The sequence below is a fragment of the Typopeltis vanoorti genome, chromosome 11, assembly GCF_054136105.1.
Source record: "Typopeltis vanoorti isolate ZY-2024b chromosome 11, IOZ_Tvanoo_1.0, whole genome shotgun sequence".
Taxonomy (NCBI): Eukaryota; Metazoa; Arthropoda; class Arachnida; order Uropygi; family Thelyphonidae; genus Typopeltis; species Typopeltis vanoorti.
The window spans coordinates 91,495,823-91,513,235 of NC_143559.1; the positions used below are offsets into that span (position 1 = coordinate 91,495,823).

A 17,413-nucleotide genomic window follows, 5' to 3' on the forward strand; every position below is an offset into this window, starting at 1 on the left:
TCTGTATCGATCCTTGATAAGACCCCATCTAGACTACTGGCCAAGGTTTCTTCTTGATAGGGAGGGGGTGGAGAGGATCCAGAGACGAGTGACCAAGATGATAGCAGGTCTGTGGAATGAACCTTATGAGAACAGGTTGAAGATTTGTGGGTTGCAAAAATTGGTCAATAGGCAGAAAAGGGGTGATATGATTGAGACATTCAAATTACTGAAGGGTTTCTATAAGATTAATTCAGAAGATATTTTTGAGAATAGGACTGGTGGTAGGAGGACTAGGGGCCATACATGGAAGCTGGGCAAGAATGTGGTTAGCAGGGGTGTTAGAGCTAGGTTTTTTACTTGGAGAGTGGTGAATGAGTGGAATAAGCTGCCAGAGTCTGTTGTGGGTGCTACGACCGTGAATGAGGTGAAGGCGAGGTATGATAGATACTGTGTGAATGTCAAATAGTTGTTCTTGACATGATGTTAGGGCCTCCCTTGATGAGTCTGTAGACTCCTTGGTTTTGCCCGGAATAATAATAATAATAATAATAACTGTCTTGTACCTCTTTCATAGCATTTTTTTTTTCCAACACAGCTTGCTAGATTTCACTGTTCATCCATTACACACTTACTCTATTTACTCACTTAACCCTTAATATTCAGTTATACATTGCTTGTCAGATACTGCCTTGTGCACTATGAGCATCTTTTCTGCTCATCTACCTAACATGCTGATGCTAACTGACTACAGAGCTTCCTATAATCACCTGCTTTTTATTTCCACATGTATCTATTTTTGGCAGTAACCTTTTCTTGTTTCATCACTTCCCAAACAAGTACCTCATGATCACTCTCACCAACCAGCAGCAGTGTCAACATCCCTTTAATAACTACATCTTGTGAATTTATAACCAAATTCAAAACAACAAAGCCTCTAGTTGCTTCAGTCACATGCTGCTTAAGATATTTATTATTATTATTATCATTATTCAGGCCTCCAAGGAGTCAAAAGACTCGTCGAGGGAGGTCCTTCCTAAGACATAAAGTCTCTCAAGACTCATCGATGGGAGGTCCCCCCTGAGAAACACAAAGTCTATCATACCACTCTTTAAACTCACTGACCGTTCTCGCTCCCACCACTCCATCAGGCAATGCATTCCATGGCTCAACCACCCTCCACACAAAGAAACCACTCCTTACCCTCTTGCTCACAGTTTCCTTTCGTAACTTCCAGGGATGGCCTCTTGTCATCACTCCTTCCCGCTGTTCAACCAAGCGAAAGAACTCCCCAGTGTCAACCCTGTAACCACCTCTCAACAGTTTAAAAGTCGCAATCATATCACCTCTCCTTCTTCTATCCACCAAACTCTGCAGTCCACATTCTCTCAGCCGATCCTCATAATTATCCTTGTACAGTCCTGAAACCATCTTTGTCATCCGTCTTTGTATCCTTTCCACAGTTAATTTATCCCCTTCAAATCCTGGGGACCAAATCTGAGAACAATAATCCATGTGAGGTCTGATCAGAGACTTATACAATGGAATGATAACCCTCTTATCTCTGCAGGTCAGTGTCCTTCTCATAATAGCAGCAATCCTCTGTATTACCTTCACCACCTTTGCAATATGTCCCCTAAACTTCAGGTTTCTATCAATCATCAATCCCAGATCTCTTGTCTCCCCTACTTCCTCCAGTATAACTCCTCCCATAGAGTATGCAGCATCCCATCGATGTTTCCCAAACCTCAAGACCTTACATTTTGCTGCATTAAACTGACACCTCCATTCATTTGCCCATCTATCTAGCTTATTTAAATCCTCTTGCAGGGCTACCACATCTGCACTGTTACTAATAATCCTTCCCAGCTTCGCATCATCCGCAAACAACTGAATATCCCCCTGCAATCCACTGGCTATGTCATTGATATAAAGGTTAAACAATATAGGTCCTAGTACTGAGCCCTGTGGGACCCCACTTGTAACCCTCCTGGAAACTGCTCCACCATACACAACTCTCTGATACCTATCAGACAGCCAATCCTGAATCCAGTTGACCAATCTGACATCCAGACCCATGTGCTGCAACTTAAATATCAGCTTATCATGTGGAACCCTGTCAAATGCCTTCGCCAAGTCTAAGAAAATTGCAGTATATGCCTTTCCCTCATCTAATGTTCTTGTAACTTTATTATAAAAGGTTAGCATATTGCTAAAACAAGAGCGTCCTTTCACAAATCCATGTTGATTCGCACAGATAACATTACCCTCATCTGCCTAATGCTGTATACGGTCCCTCACTACTTTCTCCAAGATCTTAACAGCTACTGATGACAGTAGTTGTTTGTCATATTCTGGTTTGTACAGGATGAGGGATTCCAAAAAGGCGAGACTTCAGGATATGAGTTGATGCCCAAGCCATCTGAGTCTTTAATGATACCAATGATGATTTCCAGATGGGGCAGAGTTTGTTATGGAAGACTAGAGCCAGCTATTTATGCTTTCTGATATCATTTTCTGTATTGCTGATGTACGATACAAGGTAATGAAAGTCCTTTATTCTTTCTAAGGGTTTATTGTTGATATTACTATTACTATTATTACGGGCAACTCCAGGGAGTCATTAGACTCATCGAGGGAGGCCCCAAATCATATTCATCACAACTATTTGACATTCATACAGTATCTATCATACCTCGCCTTAAACTCATTCACTGTCACAGCATCCACCACAGACTCAGGGAGCGCATTCCACTCATTCACTACTCTAAAAGTAAAGAACTCAGCTCTAACACCTTTACATATGAAGTATAAAGTTTTCACAACCTATTAAGAATACTTTGAACTTTTGGATGCTGATCTGCAGACCAATAAGTTTAGCCTGTGCCTCTAATAGACCAAAATGTTTTTGTGCATTTGTTGGTTCTGTATCAATAAGTACAACATCGTCAGCAAATCTAAGATCAGTCATTTGCATGGTGTGGGTGGATGTTTTAATGTTAAAACCAAGATCTTCTGTGTTGATGGTCCAGAAGATATAGTCCAAGCATATTAAAAACAAATAAGGTGCTAGTACATCACCTTACAGGACTCCTGTTGTCACTGGAAATGATTCAGACGTTTCTGTTTTAAAGATTACTTTAGCATTGTAATCTTTATAAGGTGCTGTAATTGCTTGTATGAGTTTTGAGGGTAGACCATAGAAGCTGAGTATTTTAAACATTGCTTCTCTATTAATGGAGTCAAAGGCTTTTTTGAAGCCTATAAAGGTGGTAAGTTTTCATCATGTGAACCTTCTATGATTCTTCTGATGCAATGTATCTGTTCTATTGTACATCATTTTTTTAGAAATCCAGCTTGTTTTTTTCTTAAAAGTGGTGTTAAGTAAGGTTCTATTCTATTGAGTATCATCCTATTGTAGATTTTAACTGTGGTTAATAGCAAAGTAATACCTCTGCAGTTATCCATTCTATTAAGACTGCCCTTTTTTTGGGTATAGGGACAATAAGGCCTTGTTTCCATTGTTGAGGTATTATTCCAGCATTTAAAACTTAATTCGTTATAGCAAGAAGATTGGAATATGTATTATACCCAGCATTTTTGAAAGCTTCTGCTCTAATTCCGTCAATACGGGGTTTGACGGAATTAGAATTATTGATCTATTGCTATTTTCAGTTTCTTTTCAGTGAAGTCTTCACAATTTATTGGTAGAGTGGTGGTTAGATGCAGGTACGCTAGCTGACTTGAATGTTAGGGTTATCAACATTCAGTAATTCTTGAAAGTAGTTTCTCCATTCTTTCATCAAGTTCGAATTTACTGATAGCTGTCTACCATTTTTGTCATGTGTGACAATATTTCTACTTTTTGTTTTATGGTGACAGATATAATTTACTGCAATAAAAAAGTTTAATTCAAAACATATTAAATGAAGTTTACTTAGAACAAATTATTCTAATTGTTCAAAGTCAAAACACAATAATTTTAGTTACGTATTTACTAGTAGAGGCCTTCCTTTTATCCGTTTTTTTAGTAAACAACTCTTTAAAATTAGGTGTGTAATCAGTGAAAGCAATTCTTACAAGCTCGTTCAAATGTTCATTATCTAAAACAATCTATATTTAGATTTAATAAATTTAAGAGTCAAATATAGCGCTTCACAGGAGTATGTGGTCCCAAAAATGGAGATCAGTTTTCTGGCATGTTGCTTAAGTGTTGGATACCGTTGGTCCGGAACTTGCTTCCAAAACTCAATTACGAAATATTCACTAGCTTCAGTCCTTTGACCTCTTGAAGTAGCAAAAGCTCATGATTTGCAGCTGTGACATCCATCACAATTGATTTTGAAACAGGACAACTGCACTAAAGCACATTCGTGAGGAAAGGATTTTCCAAAAACGTGAATGTTGACTTAAGTTCTCTAAGGTTGCAAAATCAATTGTTTAGTTCTTCGACCAGATCATTTAACTTGCTAACATAAGATCCCATTTCTAATTCCACTCCTGGGAAATTTGCCAGTATTTTCCTCAGACAAACGAAGTGATTGAAAGTTTTATTTTCCAAGTCTCTCTGGAAAAGTTGCAGTTTGTTTTGGAAGCTTAGCATGGTCTGTGCAAGATCAGTTATTAGTTTTTCTTACCCTTGAAGTGAAATGTTTAATATCTGTAGATGCTGGAAAACATCAGTGAAAAATTCCATGTCTAACAACCACTAAGTGTTTTCGAGATGAGGGGAAAAATTTCTCCTTCACTCTAAGTAACTGTTTAAATGGACCTAACAACAACAAAAAAATTGTTTGATATTGTACACCCACACGTCATAGAACCGACCTTGGCTTTGTGCCAAGAATAATCAATTCATGCTGAAGGGGAGAAAGAAATAAAGGATGCATGAATTGGCCACCAACAAGCGAAGTCACATGCTTTATACATAAATTTTCCAACTGTTGTACAAGCAAAATATTATAGTTACCACTTTAAAAACTAGAATTTTCATAAAAGAAAAGTTAATTTTCCAATGTACAATAATAAACACTCATCCCACAAAATGCATTGATTACCCTAATATCAGAATGGATTCTCCTTCTTTTAACATCCACAGAAGTGTCTCGCATCTGTGGGCGTACAGTACATTGCTAACTGAGAGCCACCTTACTAAGCAAAACAATGATACGTCATCATTGGGAATCTCATCACAATTCAACTCATCGAGAAAGCTTCTGAATTGTCATTTTCATTGTAATGGCATGTTTTAGCACTTGATCAAATAAAACTGACAATTCTTAGAACTACTTTCATTATGTGTTCAAATTTAAAACACTTGGCAACTAGATGTTTCCTGTGAATAATGCAATGTACAGGTAGGAAAGCAGGATATGATTCATCATTATCAAGGAGACCTCATGAGCCCTTTAGTTTTACCCCTCATAGCTGGAGCACCATCAGTTGCAATGCTGATGATTTTTTTGCATGATGCCGAAGCTTTTGTAAGTGCAACATCGAGAGCTTCTTTGATATCAGAGCCACATGTTGTATCTTTCAATGCTATCAAGTCCAATAGCTCTTCCTTGATGTCTAGGTCGTGAGATACAAAGCAGACAAATATAGCTGGTTGTGGTTTGTCCTGAATATCTGTAGATTCATCCAAAGCCAGACTAAATGCAGCACAGTTTTTCAAGTTATGGTGCAAGTTATTTACTATGTCAGCACTCATAACGGAAATTCTCCTTTCAGTTGAATGCCTGGGGACTGGCATCTGTTTGAGTAGTTTTTTTTATTATTATATAAACCGAAATTATTTGTGCAATATTCCTCTTGATAAATTCTCCTTCTATACAGATATTTTGCCTGTGCAATATTAAACACTACAATAAAACCAGCCCCGGTAGTAATATCAGCCTCTTTAGTAAACGTGGACATCAATTTACTCTGCCAATGGAGTTGTTCTTTCAAAGTTTAGTTCACCTCAGATCAGAGCCAAGAGGAAATTCATTACTAAAATTACTGTGATGCGTGTCATAATAATGCTTGAGATTGCTGCTTCGAATTGCGCAAGTGTTATTTGGCATATGGAAAATTGGCACACATTGGTTTACTTTGTCGTTTCACAAAAAGAAACGCCTCTTCCCACCCTGGCCTAAAACTTTTGTGTTCCTCTTCATATTTACATTTTTGATGCGACAGTTCTAAGCACTTGAAAAAGAATTCAATGATAACAAGCACTGTCAATGGACTTGCGCAACAATATGTTGAATATACCAACAGATGAGCACCGGAAGTGTAACTAACTTATTGTGGTGGGCAGGCATAGCTTCTGCATCCCCACCTCCCCCACCTCACCATGTGCACACTCACTTAACTCCCATACCATCGCATCAGTCAAAGGTTGCGGTTCTTATAAGTCTTACCGGAATTATACTGTTTCCGGTAAGACTTATAAGTTTTATAAGTCTTACCGGAATTAAACTGTTTTATTTCAACTTCACACTACACAGATTTAAAATCTGTGCATGCAATATCAACTTCCATACTTTGCAGACACAATTCCTCTGCAATCATTAACAGTACCCCCCCCCTCTTCCTCCTTTTCACATTTCTATCCTTCTGGAAATTATATATCCTTCTATTTCTATTGCCAACATCACATCCTCCTCAGACAACCAAGTCTCACTTATTCCAATTATCTTTAAGTGTTCAATGCAACAAACTCAGCTCTCTTGTTTCAAATACTCCTTACATTTGTATACAAACATAACAATCCCTGCATGTTTGAGGCCATTTTACCAGCACCAACGTTCTCTCTTCAGTCTGACCACTCCAGTTTTCCTGATCCTGACTCTGATTTCCAATCCTACTTGTCTCATCTTCACCTTTATGCATTCCATCATCTTGTGCTACTGCAACCACATCTTCAACTTCATATCCATCTTCTTTCTGTCATACAATCTGTTTATTTGTGCTCTCCTGCTTCACATGTAGACTCTGATCATTTACTACATTAACTTCTTGACTCTGTGTCTTCTCAGAAAACAATAGACTTTCTAAATGCCCAACACCAAACCCATCCAAATGTTATCCATCAGCTTTCAATGATTCCAATTTCCCTTCAAATTCATTCCAATGGTTTACAAATTGAATTACCTTTGCCTCACATAACTCATCCATCTTACAATTCATTATCTCTGCTCTCCTTCTCAATTCACTCTTTTCATATCTGGGCAACTTGTCTACAACATTCCCAACAACACTATTCTTCTTTACCTGTTGCAACAATTTCAAGTGTCAATCAACATTCTTTTTCACCCCAACTAAGTCATTTGTGCCCATGACTACCACTAATTTTGATGCCCAGTCCTTCCTTTTCTACAATGCATCAGTTATTTGCTTCATTGTTTCACCAGGAAAGCATGTTTTGTGCACTTTATTTGTAATCACACCTCTAAAGATTGAGTACCCCCCCATACAATTATATACGACTATCCTGTAACTCTTTCTTCATAATACTAACTTCTTCCTCCTTCACATTATCATCAGCCAATCTCTTCTTTAGATGTTTAATATGCTGGCCTGGTTGGCTGAGTGGTTAGCATATCAACTCTCCAGTCAAAAAAAAAAAAAAAAAAAAGGCTGCAGGTTCAAATCCCACCTTGGACATGGATGTTTGTGATTGCTTGTGAAAATACTAGTGGTGGTGGTTGACAGTAGATAGTATTGGTGGTGTAGATGATGGTAGTTATGGTTTGGTGCATTGAGTGGAACCTGGGACCTGTAGAGTGGGTGCCTTCTCTCGATGAGTCCTTGAAGGTGTCACATAATAATAAATATCCTCTTCCAGATGTCTCATTTAGCTTTTCATTTTCACTAACTCCTGCCTAAGCTCTTCTACTACAGTTCCAACACTTGCCTCAGTTTCTAATCACTCTAATCTATCAAGATGCTTTTCACATATGTTAATGTTTTCCTTCTTGTTTACCCGAACAGTCCACAAATCTTTCGCATTTTTTAGTGTATACATTATAGCAATTTTCGCAAAGCATCTCCTGCAAAAAATCCAAAGCAGAACCAGACTTTTGTACAGAAGCCTTCTGTACTGCTGACGTATGTTTCTTTATGAATGCCATTTTCAGAAGCAGAAGCAGTATGAACAAACAAGTAGCAAAACACAATATAAATAACAAAAAATTTCAACGACACCACTGAAGGACATTTGTATCCAAACTGAAAAAATGCAGCACAATTTGTGATAAAAAAGAGCCACATTATACCCTAATTTAAAACACTTTTAGTTAGTGTATAATGTATACAAACAACACAAATAAGTAGGAGATATAAAAAGGTTTATATCTCCTACTTATTTGTGTAGGACTCTAAAGTTTTAAGAGAGAAGATGCCCTCTGTGGGCATGGACAAGTTGTTGAATAGGAAGTATATGATTTACTGGTCCAAATCTTGAGAGTTTCAAACACCGCATTTATTAAGATTTGGCTGTTTGTTGTTTAATCTGCTGCTGCTGATTCCAAAAAAAGAAAAAATAATAATAATAAAGAAAAAAGAAAAAAAAAAGTTGGTCATGTTTGTAGTAGTTCTGCAGTATAGCACAGTAGTTTTTTTCCCCTTATTTGATTCTGTGCATGGTGTCCAAGGTACTGTTAGCTAGACCTGACTGACCATAATTGAAGCCGGCCTGGTTGGCCGAGTGGTTAGTGTATCCGCTCTACAGCCAAAAGGCTATGAGTTCGAATCCTGCTGTGGGCATGGATGTTTGTGATTGTCTGTGGAAATGCTAGTGGTGGGCGGTAGCTGCCGTTGGTGTAGTTGCCCTCCCTCAATAAGTCTTTGGACTCCCTGGAGGTGTCATGTAATAATAATAATTTATCAGCCTGGTTGGCCAAGTGGTTAGTGTATCCGCTCTCCAGCTGAAAGGCTTCGGGGTTCGAATCCCACCATTGGCATGGATGTTTGTGATTGTATGTGGAAATACTAGTAGTGGTCTGCAGTAGTTGACGTTGGTGCAGACAATGAAGGTAGTTGCTGTTGGTGGATTGTGGAGTGGGGGGGGGGGGGGAGGTGCCTCCTTCGATGAGTCTTTGGACTCCCTCGAGGTGTTATATAATAATAATAATGGTGGCTGCTATATTTCTTGTTCTTCAAAAGAATATTAGTAGATCTTTCAGTCTGACCATAGGACAAGTTAGTTGCAAGAACAAGGACCTTGTACACACACATACACCTGGAATTGAGAGGGAAAGGAGTTGAACTTCAGGAGAGTGGACAAGGGCAGCTAGTTTCAAATAAGGCTTGAAAGTAGTTTATATTTCTTTTCTCATTTCTCTCAAGTTACTTACCAACAAACGTTATGATCTTATCCATGGTCAGACCTCTCTTCACTGCCAAAATTGAACTTTCAATTCTCGAGGTCAACACTCCTGTAACATTGCCTTGAACATCTTGAATCATAGAATAATCCCTTCCAATTGTTCCCTTGTTTTAATTTGCATTTCTGCTCATTCCCTTATCTCCCTCCCATGTATTGTCTGATCTGTCTTGCACTTTCATTCATTTCCTTTCTCTTCCCATCTATCTTTTCACTCCCACCCTTGCTCATTTTCTTCTATTCTTGCCACGTTTCTCACATTTTCTTTCTCATCTTTTCCATTTCTCTCTCTTTCTCCAGGCACTCTATTCTCATCCTATACTTATTCACATATTCAGATTCATATTCACTTTTACATCATCCTGCTCTCAATCACACTAAATGGTCTCTTAGCTAGTACATATTTTAATTGTTCTCAACCACATCGCACCATTCTAACTTATTTTCTCTGCTTACGTGCATCCAGAATACACTGATTCCTGCACCTTACCTGACACATTTTTAATAACCAGATGCTTACAGGGCACACAAGTGGATCATTTTTTGTGAAGTCCTTACTATCCTCCAAAGTTGTAATCGCTGAAAATACAAAAACCTGGTATGAAAGAAAATTTAAAGAAGCCTGTGAAATTCTGATTAATCACCCTAATCTCAACAATAATGGTGGCATAAGCGCCTCCGTAGCGTAATTGGAAGAACGACGGTACATTGCGCCCTTCGATTGGAATAGGCCTAAGTTTGATTCTCGTCGTGACAGGAGGAATCTTTATCTGGACGATTTCAATCGAAGGCGAGTTAGCCGATCTCATACGGAGGTAGCAGGGTTTTTTCTCCTGGAAACTCGGGTTTTTCATCCCGCATACAGACAAATCGGCCCTTCAGAACATATGCAATTTACAGACAAAAAATACTAGTTGTGGTGGTAGTGGAGGTGGGTGGCAGATGGCGTTGATGGAGATGATTCGTAGTAGAGGTTCGGTGTAGTGGTTGAGACGGTTGTAGGTGTCCTCCCACGATAAGTCTTCGGACTCCTTGGAGGTGTCAGGAATAATAATAATAATAAAAATTCCAAGAATTTGGATGGCACATATTCAGCCCACTTAGTATCTAGCATACTTGAGGACTTTAGGAAACTATTCCATACTAATTGGCTGAAATTTATATGTATAATTACATTGTTTTTTTTGTTTGTTTTTTTCACCAGAGGTCAGGCCAATAATTGTAGTAACGGTTGGTCAGTAACTTTAGCTAACCATGTAGATTGTAGTGCAGCTTGTTTTTCTGTATATATTGTGTATGCTCCAGAGGATGACCTTGTTATGAAGGTCAAAATGTCGAGTGTTGATTTTGGTTTTTATGAAACTAAAGTTTTACTCTATAACACAGTAGTTGTCTCCATAATTTTTCAAAATGTATTCTGATCACCGTGTAAGCATGATAGAAAGGATTGTAATTGCTGAATGGTGGTGGACTGGATGACAATGTAAATTAAAACAGCAGTTACTTTGAATGTCCTGCTAAGAATGGGAAAAATTAAACCTCCGGAAAAATTTCAAGAGCACTTGACAATTTACCAAACACAGCACACTTAATCACTGTACTCTTATGCTGGATCATAATGGTAACTATTTTAATAATAACCTAGTAGTTTTTACTGAAAGGCTTCAGTTTGGTGATGTAAAATTATATAAATCAAGCTGATATTAGATCCTAGTAGTTTTCATTTTATTTCAAGTTCCTTCTAGTCCATTTTTAAAAAAAAAAGTAAAAAGATTGGTTACAATAAAGGCAGAATTTATCAGCATAGTATATTACTTGAAATAGTTGTAAACATTTTATTTTTAATTTTATCATTCTTGAAACTGATGATTATGCATTCTTAGGGTTATGGAGGTAAACCTCATGTCTATATTGCTTGCCAAGCACCTTTACCAGAAACAGTAGAAGACTTCTGGAGAATGGTGTGGGAACAGCAAAGCAGAGTTATTATAATGCTTACAAATTTGGAAGAAAATAACATGGTACTTTTTTTATTTTTTAGTAATATATCAGGAAATGTATTTTCAGTTAAATGTTGATTTGGCATGCCATCTTGGATATCAATATAAAATTCCATTATTTCATTAAATTAAGTTTATTCTCTTTTCATTTAAGGATCTACAAGTTGTCATTAAACATTGAAACATACCTTTTATATTGTGTTCATATGCTTTTTTTCCCCCACACATGCATTGCACTTTGAAATAGTCTTTTATAATCAGCTTTAACATAATTAAGTATTCGGTATAGAAAGAAACTGAATATTTATATGTAATACTGTAAATAATTATTATTATTATTATTATTATTATTACATCACACCTCCAGGGAGTCCAAAGACTCATCGAGGGAGGGTACTTACTCTACAACTCTCTACTACTCAATCTACCAACTACAACGAACTACAACTACACCAATGCCATTTACCCACTACCACCACTAGTATTTTCACAGACAACCACAAACATTCATATCCACAGCGGGATTTGAACCCAGAGTCTTTTGGCTGGAGAGCAGATACGCTAACCACTTGGCCAACCAGGCCGGCAAAATGAATCAAAGTAATGACTTTTTCTTTTTTTTTTTTTTGTAGTTACGTTATGTTCCTTCCTACCCTTCTCATCCGTCCCTGAGGATGGGTAGAATCCCCTCATGAGGGGTTTATGACGATTTAATGCAGCCGGCTTTGCTCCTTTTTATGATTATAGATATGTTTGTGTTCGGGGTCAATTTGCCTGTTCGAAAAACCCGTATGAGATCGGCTAACTCGCCTTTAGCCGAAAGAAACCAGATAAATGTTCCTAACCTCATGGATAGGAATCAAACCACGCTTTTTCGACCAAAGGGCTTCTATACTGACTGAGCTATGCAGACTCTTACTTTTACTCGAGTCCAGGACACTTAAGGATCAATACTAGATAACTCAGTCAGTATAGAAGCCCTTTGGTCGAAAAAGCGTGGTTTGATTCCTATCCATGAGGTTAGGAACATTTATCTGGTTTCTTTCGGCTAAAGGCGAGTTAGCCGATCTCATACGGGTTTTTCGAACAGGCAAATTGACCCCGAACATGTATCTCTATATACAAGCTATATAGAGATCTCGTAAAGAATGTTGAAAGTCAACCAATTTTTCTGACCCTGTATTTAATCATCTCCATTCTGTGGATACTGAATGAACATGCTAGTTATTTAATGGTATCGATTCACAACACAGAATAATAAGAAAATAATTAAAATATTTATTAACTTATTAGCTGATATTTTACAGTTATATCAAGCACCTTCAGAGCACAAGAACAGTTTGTAATAGTATGCAAAACAATGACAGTTTGGTATAACAGTTGGTCTAGTTTAAAAAAACTTGTAATGGACAACACAAGGAGCTAAAGTCCTAACTGGTGCTAGCTAATGTTGGATAAAGAGAGAGAAAAAACAAGTATTACTATAATCTTAAAATGACTGCCTCCCAGATTTTTGGTAAATTGATACTATACTTTTTGAGGTTTGGAGTATGTTTTAAAGCTGCTACTGATTCTAAAAACACTCTCTCTGACTTATAATGACTTCTGTGTAGCACGTTTGTTTTCTTCCATTTGATCCTGTGTGAAGGGATATTCAAGGCATGATCTACTAGACCAAACTTGCTATAATGATAGTGCCAAATGCATTTTTTTTATGTTCTCAAAGGCAGATGTCAAAAGTTCTTCCTGTCTGTCCATAGCAAGCTGGTCACAAGAACTGGGCACTTCATATACTTCTGGATGCAATAAAGAAGAGTTTGGCAACTCTCATCTGTTCACCTAAGAACATTTTGACATACAGTTTAAATGTGGTGCACAGATGATATTAAGCACTCTAGATATTTGTTTGGATATGCCTTGAACATATTGGATGATAATGGTTTTGCTGTAGCAATTATTATTATTATTATTATTATTCAGGCCTCCATGGAGTCAAAAGACTCATCGTGGGAGGTCCTTCCTAAGAAATACAGTCTATCAAGACTCATTGAGGGAGAGGTCCCCCCCCCCTAAGAAACACAGTCTATCATACCACTCAAACTCATTGACCGTTCTCGCTCTCACCACTCCATCACGCAATGCATTCCATGGTTCAACCACCCTCCATGCAAATGGAGGAGGATTTCCAGGGAGCATGTACTTTTTTCTATTCTATGGGGATTATAGCCATTGGCTAAGAAAGTGTGATGCAAGTTAGTGAATTCAGTGGTAAGAGCATTGTCTTTGGAACAGATAGCTCCAGCTCTTTGAGTTAGTGTTTTTACAATACCATATTGTTGAGTTGGATGATTGTGTGAATGTTTGTGCAAATATCTCCCAAGTATGTGTGGGTTTTCTATAAACAGAAAAAGATAATGAACCATCAGGAAGCCATGTGATTAGTATATCTAGGAAAGGCAGCCATTAGCTCCCTGTTCCATTGTGAATTCGATTTTACAGTGCTATTTAAATGCATTAAAAATATTGTATCTAATGTGTCTGGGTGGCCAAATGGCAAACACATAATCAACACAATGCAGTCAAACCACTAGTTTAAGAGCAGTTTATAGAAAAGCCATGTGATTATTGGGATGCTATAGGCTCTATGCTTAACCAATCTGGAACATTAATAACATAGGAAATGATCTGAGGAAAATATTGAATTTTCACTGGTGATGCAAAACTAGGTAGAGTAATAGTTAATAATGATGTTATGAAGATCATCTTGCAGGATGATTTAAACAAACTAACAGTATGAACAAAAAAAATTGATTGATTGATTTATAGTTTAGTAGCACAGGGACAGCAACGGTCATACTGTGCCATTCCAAAGGCTACATACTCCTTTACCCAGTACACAAGGTATATGAGTGAAGGAGTATGACTATCACTTTAATGTGCCAGAGTGTAAAGTTATACATTTTGGGATGACAAGATTACAAGCTGTGCACTACAGTGATGGAACTGGGGAGGAAATTAATAAGGCTAGGGATCTCGAATTGCTGTGGGATGCAAATTAAATTTCATAGACTTTCCCAAGTGTGCTTGGGAATATTTATTAGCAGCAATGGCAAGTTGTATACTGTAGTATTAAAACCTAGAGAAGTAGGTTTTAATACTACAGGGATGAGGCAGGTTCAAGGTTTAGAAGTGCAAGAAGAGAGTGTGTTTCAAATACTGAGTATTCTGGATGTCAATAAAGCAATGGGACTGGACGGAATTTTGCCATGGGTTTTGAGAGACAGCGTACTAAAGAACTGACAGTTCTGTTTACCTGGCTTTTCAGTGAGATTCTGGCCATGGGAAAGGAGCCCAAGGAGTGGAAGGAGGGTAAGATAGTGTCATTGTATAAGAGTGGTAGTAAAATGGAAGTGTCAAAACTATAGACCAGTTTAAGATTTTGGAGAAATTAGTGAGGGATCATTTACATCGTTGGGAAGACAAGGGTAATGTTATCTGCAAAGGCCTGGATTTATTAAGAGATGCTCTTGTTTTAGTAATATGTTACCTTTTATAATAAAAGGACAAGAGTAGTTTAATGAGAAAGGCATATTCTGCCTTTTTGGATTTTACAAAGGCATTTGACAGGAGCCACATGATAAGCTGATATTTAATTTATACACATGGGTTTGGATGTCAGGTTAGTGAATTGGATTGGCTGTCTGATAGGTATCAGAGAGTTGTGTATGATGGAGTAGTATCAAGGAAGAAGCAGAAGGTTACAAGTGGGATCCCACAGGACTCATTACTGGGAGCTGTATTGTTTAACCTTTTATATTAATGACATTGTTAATGGATTGTAGGGAATATTCAATTATTTGCTGCAAATGATGTGAAACTGAGAAATGTTATTAGTAATAGTGCAGATGTGGTAGCCCTCGAAGAGGAGGTGGTGAATAAAATGGAAAGATGGGCAAATTAATGAGGGTAAGTTTAATTCAGCTAAATGTAAAGTCTTGAAGTTTGGAGTACATCGATGATTGATGAGAGGCTGCATACTCTGTTGGATGAACTATACTGGAGGAAGTGTGGAGAGGCAAGGGGTCTAGAGGTGATGATTGATAAAACATTGAAATTCATCACATTTGCAATATGTTTCCTGAAGGTAACCCAGAGGAGTGCTGCAATACTGAGAAGGACACTGACTAGTAAAGATAATAGTTGTCATTCTTGTATAAAGTCCTGACTGTGTTCAAATTTGGTCCCCAAGATTGAAGAGGATAAATTAACCTTGAAAAGAGTGCAGAGGCAGATAACAAGATGATATCAAGACTGTACAATGTTAGTTATGAGGATAGACTGAGGGAATGTGGACTGTAAAGTTCAGTAGATAGAAAGAGAGGTGATATGATTGAGAAATTTAAACTGTTGAGAAGTAGTTACAGAGTTGACACTGGGGAGTTCTTTCTTCTTTCTTCCTTGCTCCTTCCCCTTGTTTCACCAAGGGGAAGGAGCAAGGACAATGGGACCATCCCTGGAAGTTTTGAGCAAGAAAGGTGAGTGGTTTCTTAGCATAGAGGGTGGTTGAACCACCTTCTGTCTAGAATGCACTGCTTGATAGTGGTGAGAGCACAAACAGTAAATGAGTTCAAGGAGTGGCATGATAGACTTTGTGTTTTCTAAGGTTGGTCTTCCATGATGAGTCTTGTGACTCCATGGAGAGCTCGAATCATCATCATAATAATAATATTATTGCAAAAGTAGCTAAAATTCATAGCATTATCCTGGTTATTGAAGAACAAGTAGAGATAAGGAGGTTAGAAGTTATACCTCTTTTTAAGACTTTGTTGTGACTCCATATGGATATTGTACACAGATCTGATCACATGGGTTTCTTCTGGAGTGGATGAGGAAGAGGTGGAGAGAATCCACAGACCACTGGCCAAAATGGTGGCAGGTCTGTGATATGTTCATTATGAGGACTGTCGAAGATTTATGGGTTAACAAAATTGGGTGACAGGCAGAAATTGGTTGATACTGAAGAAATTTTTAAGTGTATGACTATTGAGGGAGGGAAACTAGGCGTCCTCATTTGAAATTGAGTAAGAGTGTGGTTGGGAAGAGTGTGAGGACTAGATTTCTTGCTCGAAGAGAAATAAATTAATGAATAGAATTGGGATAGCCACCAGAGTCAGTTGTGAGTATTGTAATGGGTATCATGCAAATGATGGCTAGTACTTATCAAAATTTTATGAGGCCTCCTGCAGTAAGTCTGTAGACTCCATGGAGATGCTCTAGACAAACTGAGAAAATGGTATTTATAGAGCTTTGTGAATTTGAGAGGGATAGATATGATTGAGATATGAATTGGTAAGGGACCATTACCAGTTAATGTGGAAGAGATTTTTCCTAGAATTGAAGACAGACAGAAGTAGAAGACACCCATGGAAGCTATATAAGAAAGGTATAAACAGGGAAGTGATGAGCAGGTTCTTTGCATTGAGAATGTGTGGTGAGTGGAATGCATTACCTTGGAGTGCAGTGAGTGTAGAAATAGCAAATTTAAGGCATGGTCTAATGATATTTTGTAATAGTGGGGGGTTTCCTGCAATGAATCTATGAACCTACATAAAGGTCCAGTATTAATAATAATTATGATTGTAAAAGGAGAACTAACAAATTTCCATCAGTGGCATGTCACCACATTTTCATTTAATCGTTTTTTGAGAATGAAGCTTTGCTGAATATAAGAAATCATATTTGGTATTTGCATGTGTAGATTCACCAGTATTTAATCACCTTCTTCTGTGTCACTGTTCTATTAAATTAACTTTCATACCCTCCCCTCTCTTTCTTGATCCACAAAAATAGGAACAGTTGCTAGTTAACATCCTACATTGCAACCTCAAACCTTCTAACTGATTATTATTATTATTCCAGCCATGGAGTCAAGAGACTCATCACAGGAGGTCCTTCTTAGGAAACACAGTCTATCATACCACTCATGATATGCTAGACTGTGTTTATCATACTATGATAGACCAGTCTTGCTCTCACCACTCTCTCAGCCAATACACCCCATGGT

The 17,413-nt window shown here is 37.8% G+C and overlaps 1 protein-coding gene across 4 annotated transcripts in view; it reads left to right on the forward strand.

Moving 5' to 3' along the window:
* LOC150101846 (uncharacterized) overlaps positions 1–17,413 on the forward strand; it is a 229,860-nt gene that overhangs the window by 167,163 nt on the left and 45,284 nt on the right. For all 4 annotated transcript variants that reach the window (XM_090400253.1, XM_090400256.1, XM_090400254.1 and 1 more), the window contains exon 10: positions 11,233–11,370. In XM_090400253.1, coding sequence (XP_090256379.1) covers positions 11,233–11,370 — 138 coding nt within the window. The remainder of the gene's footprint in view (positions 1–11,232; positions 11,371–17,413) is intronic.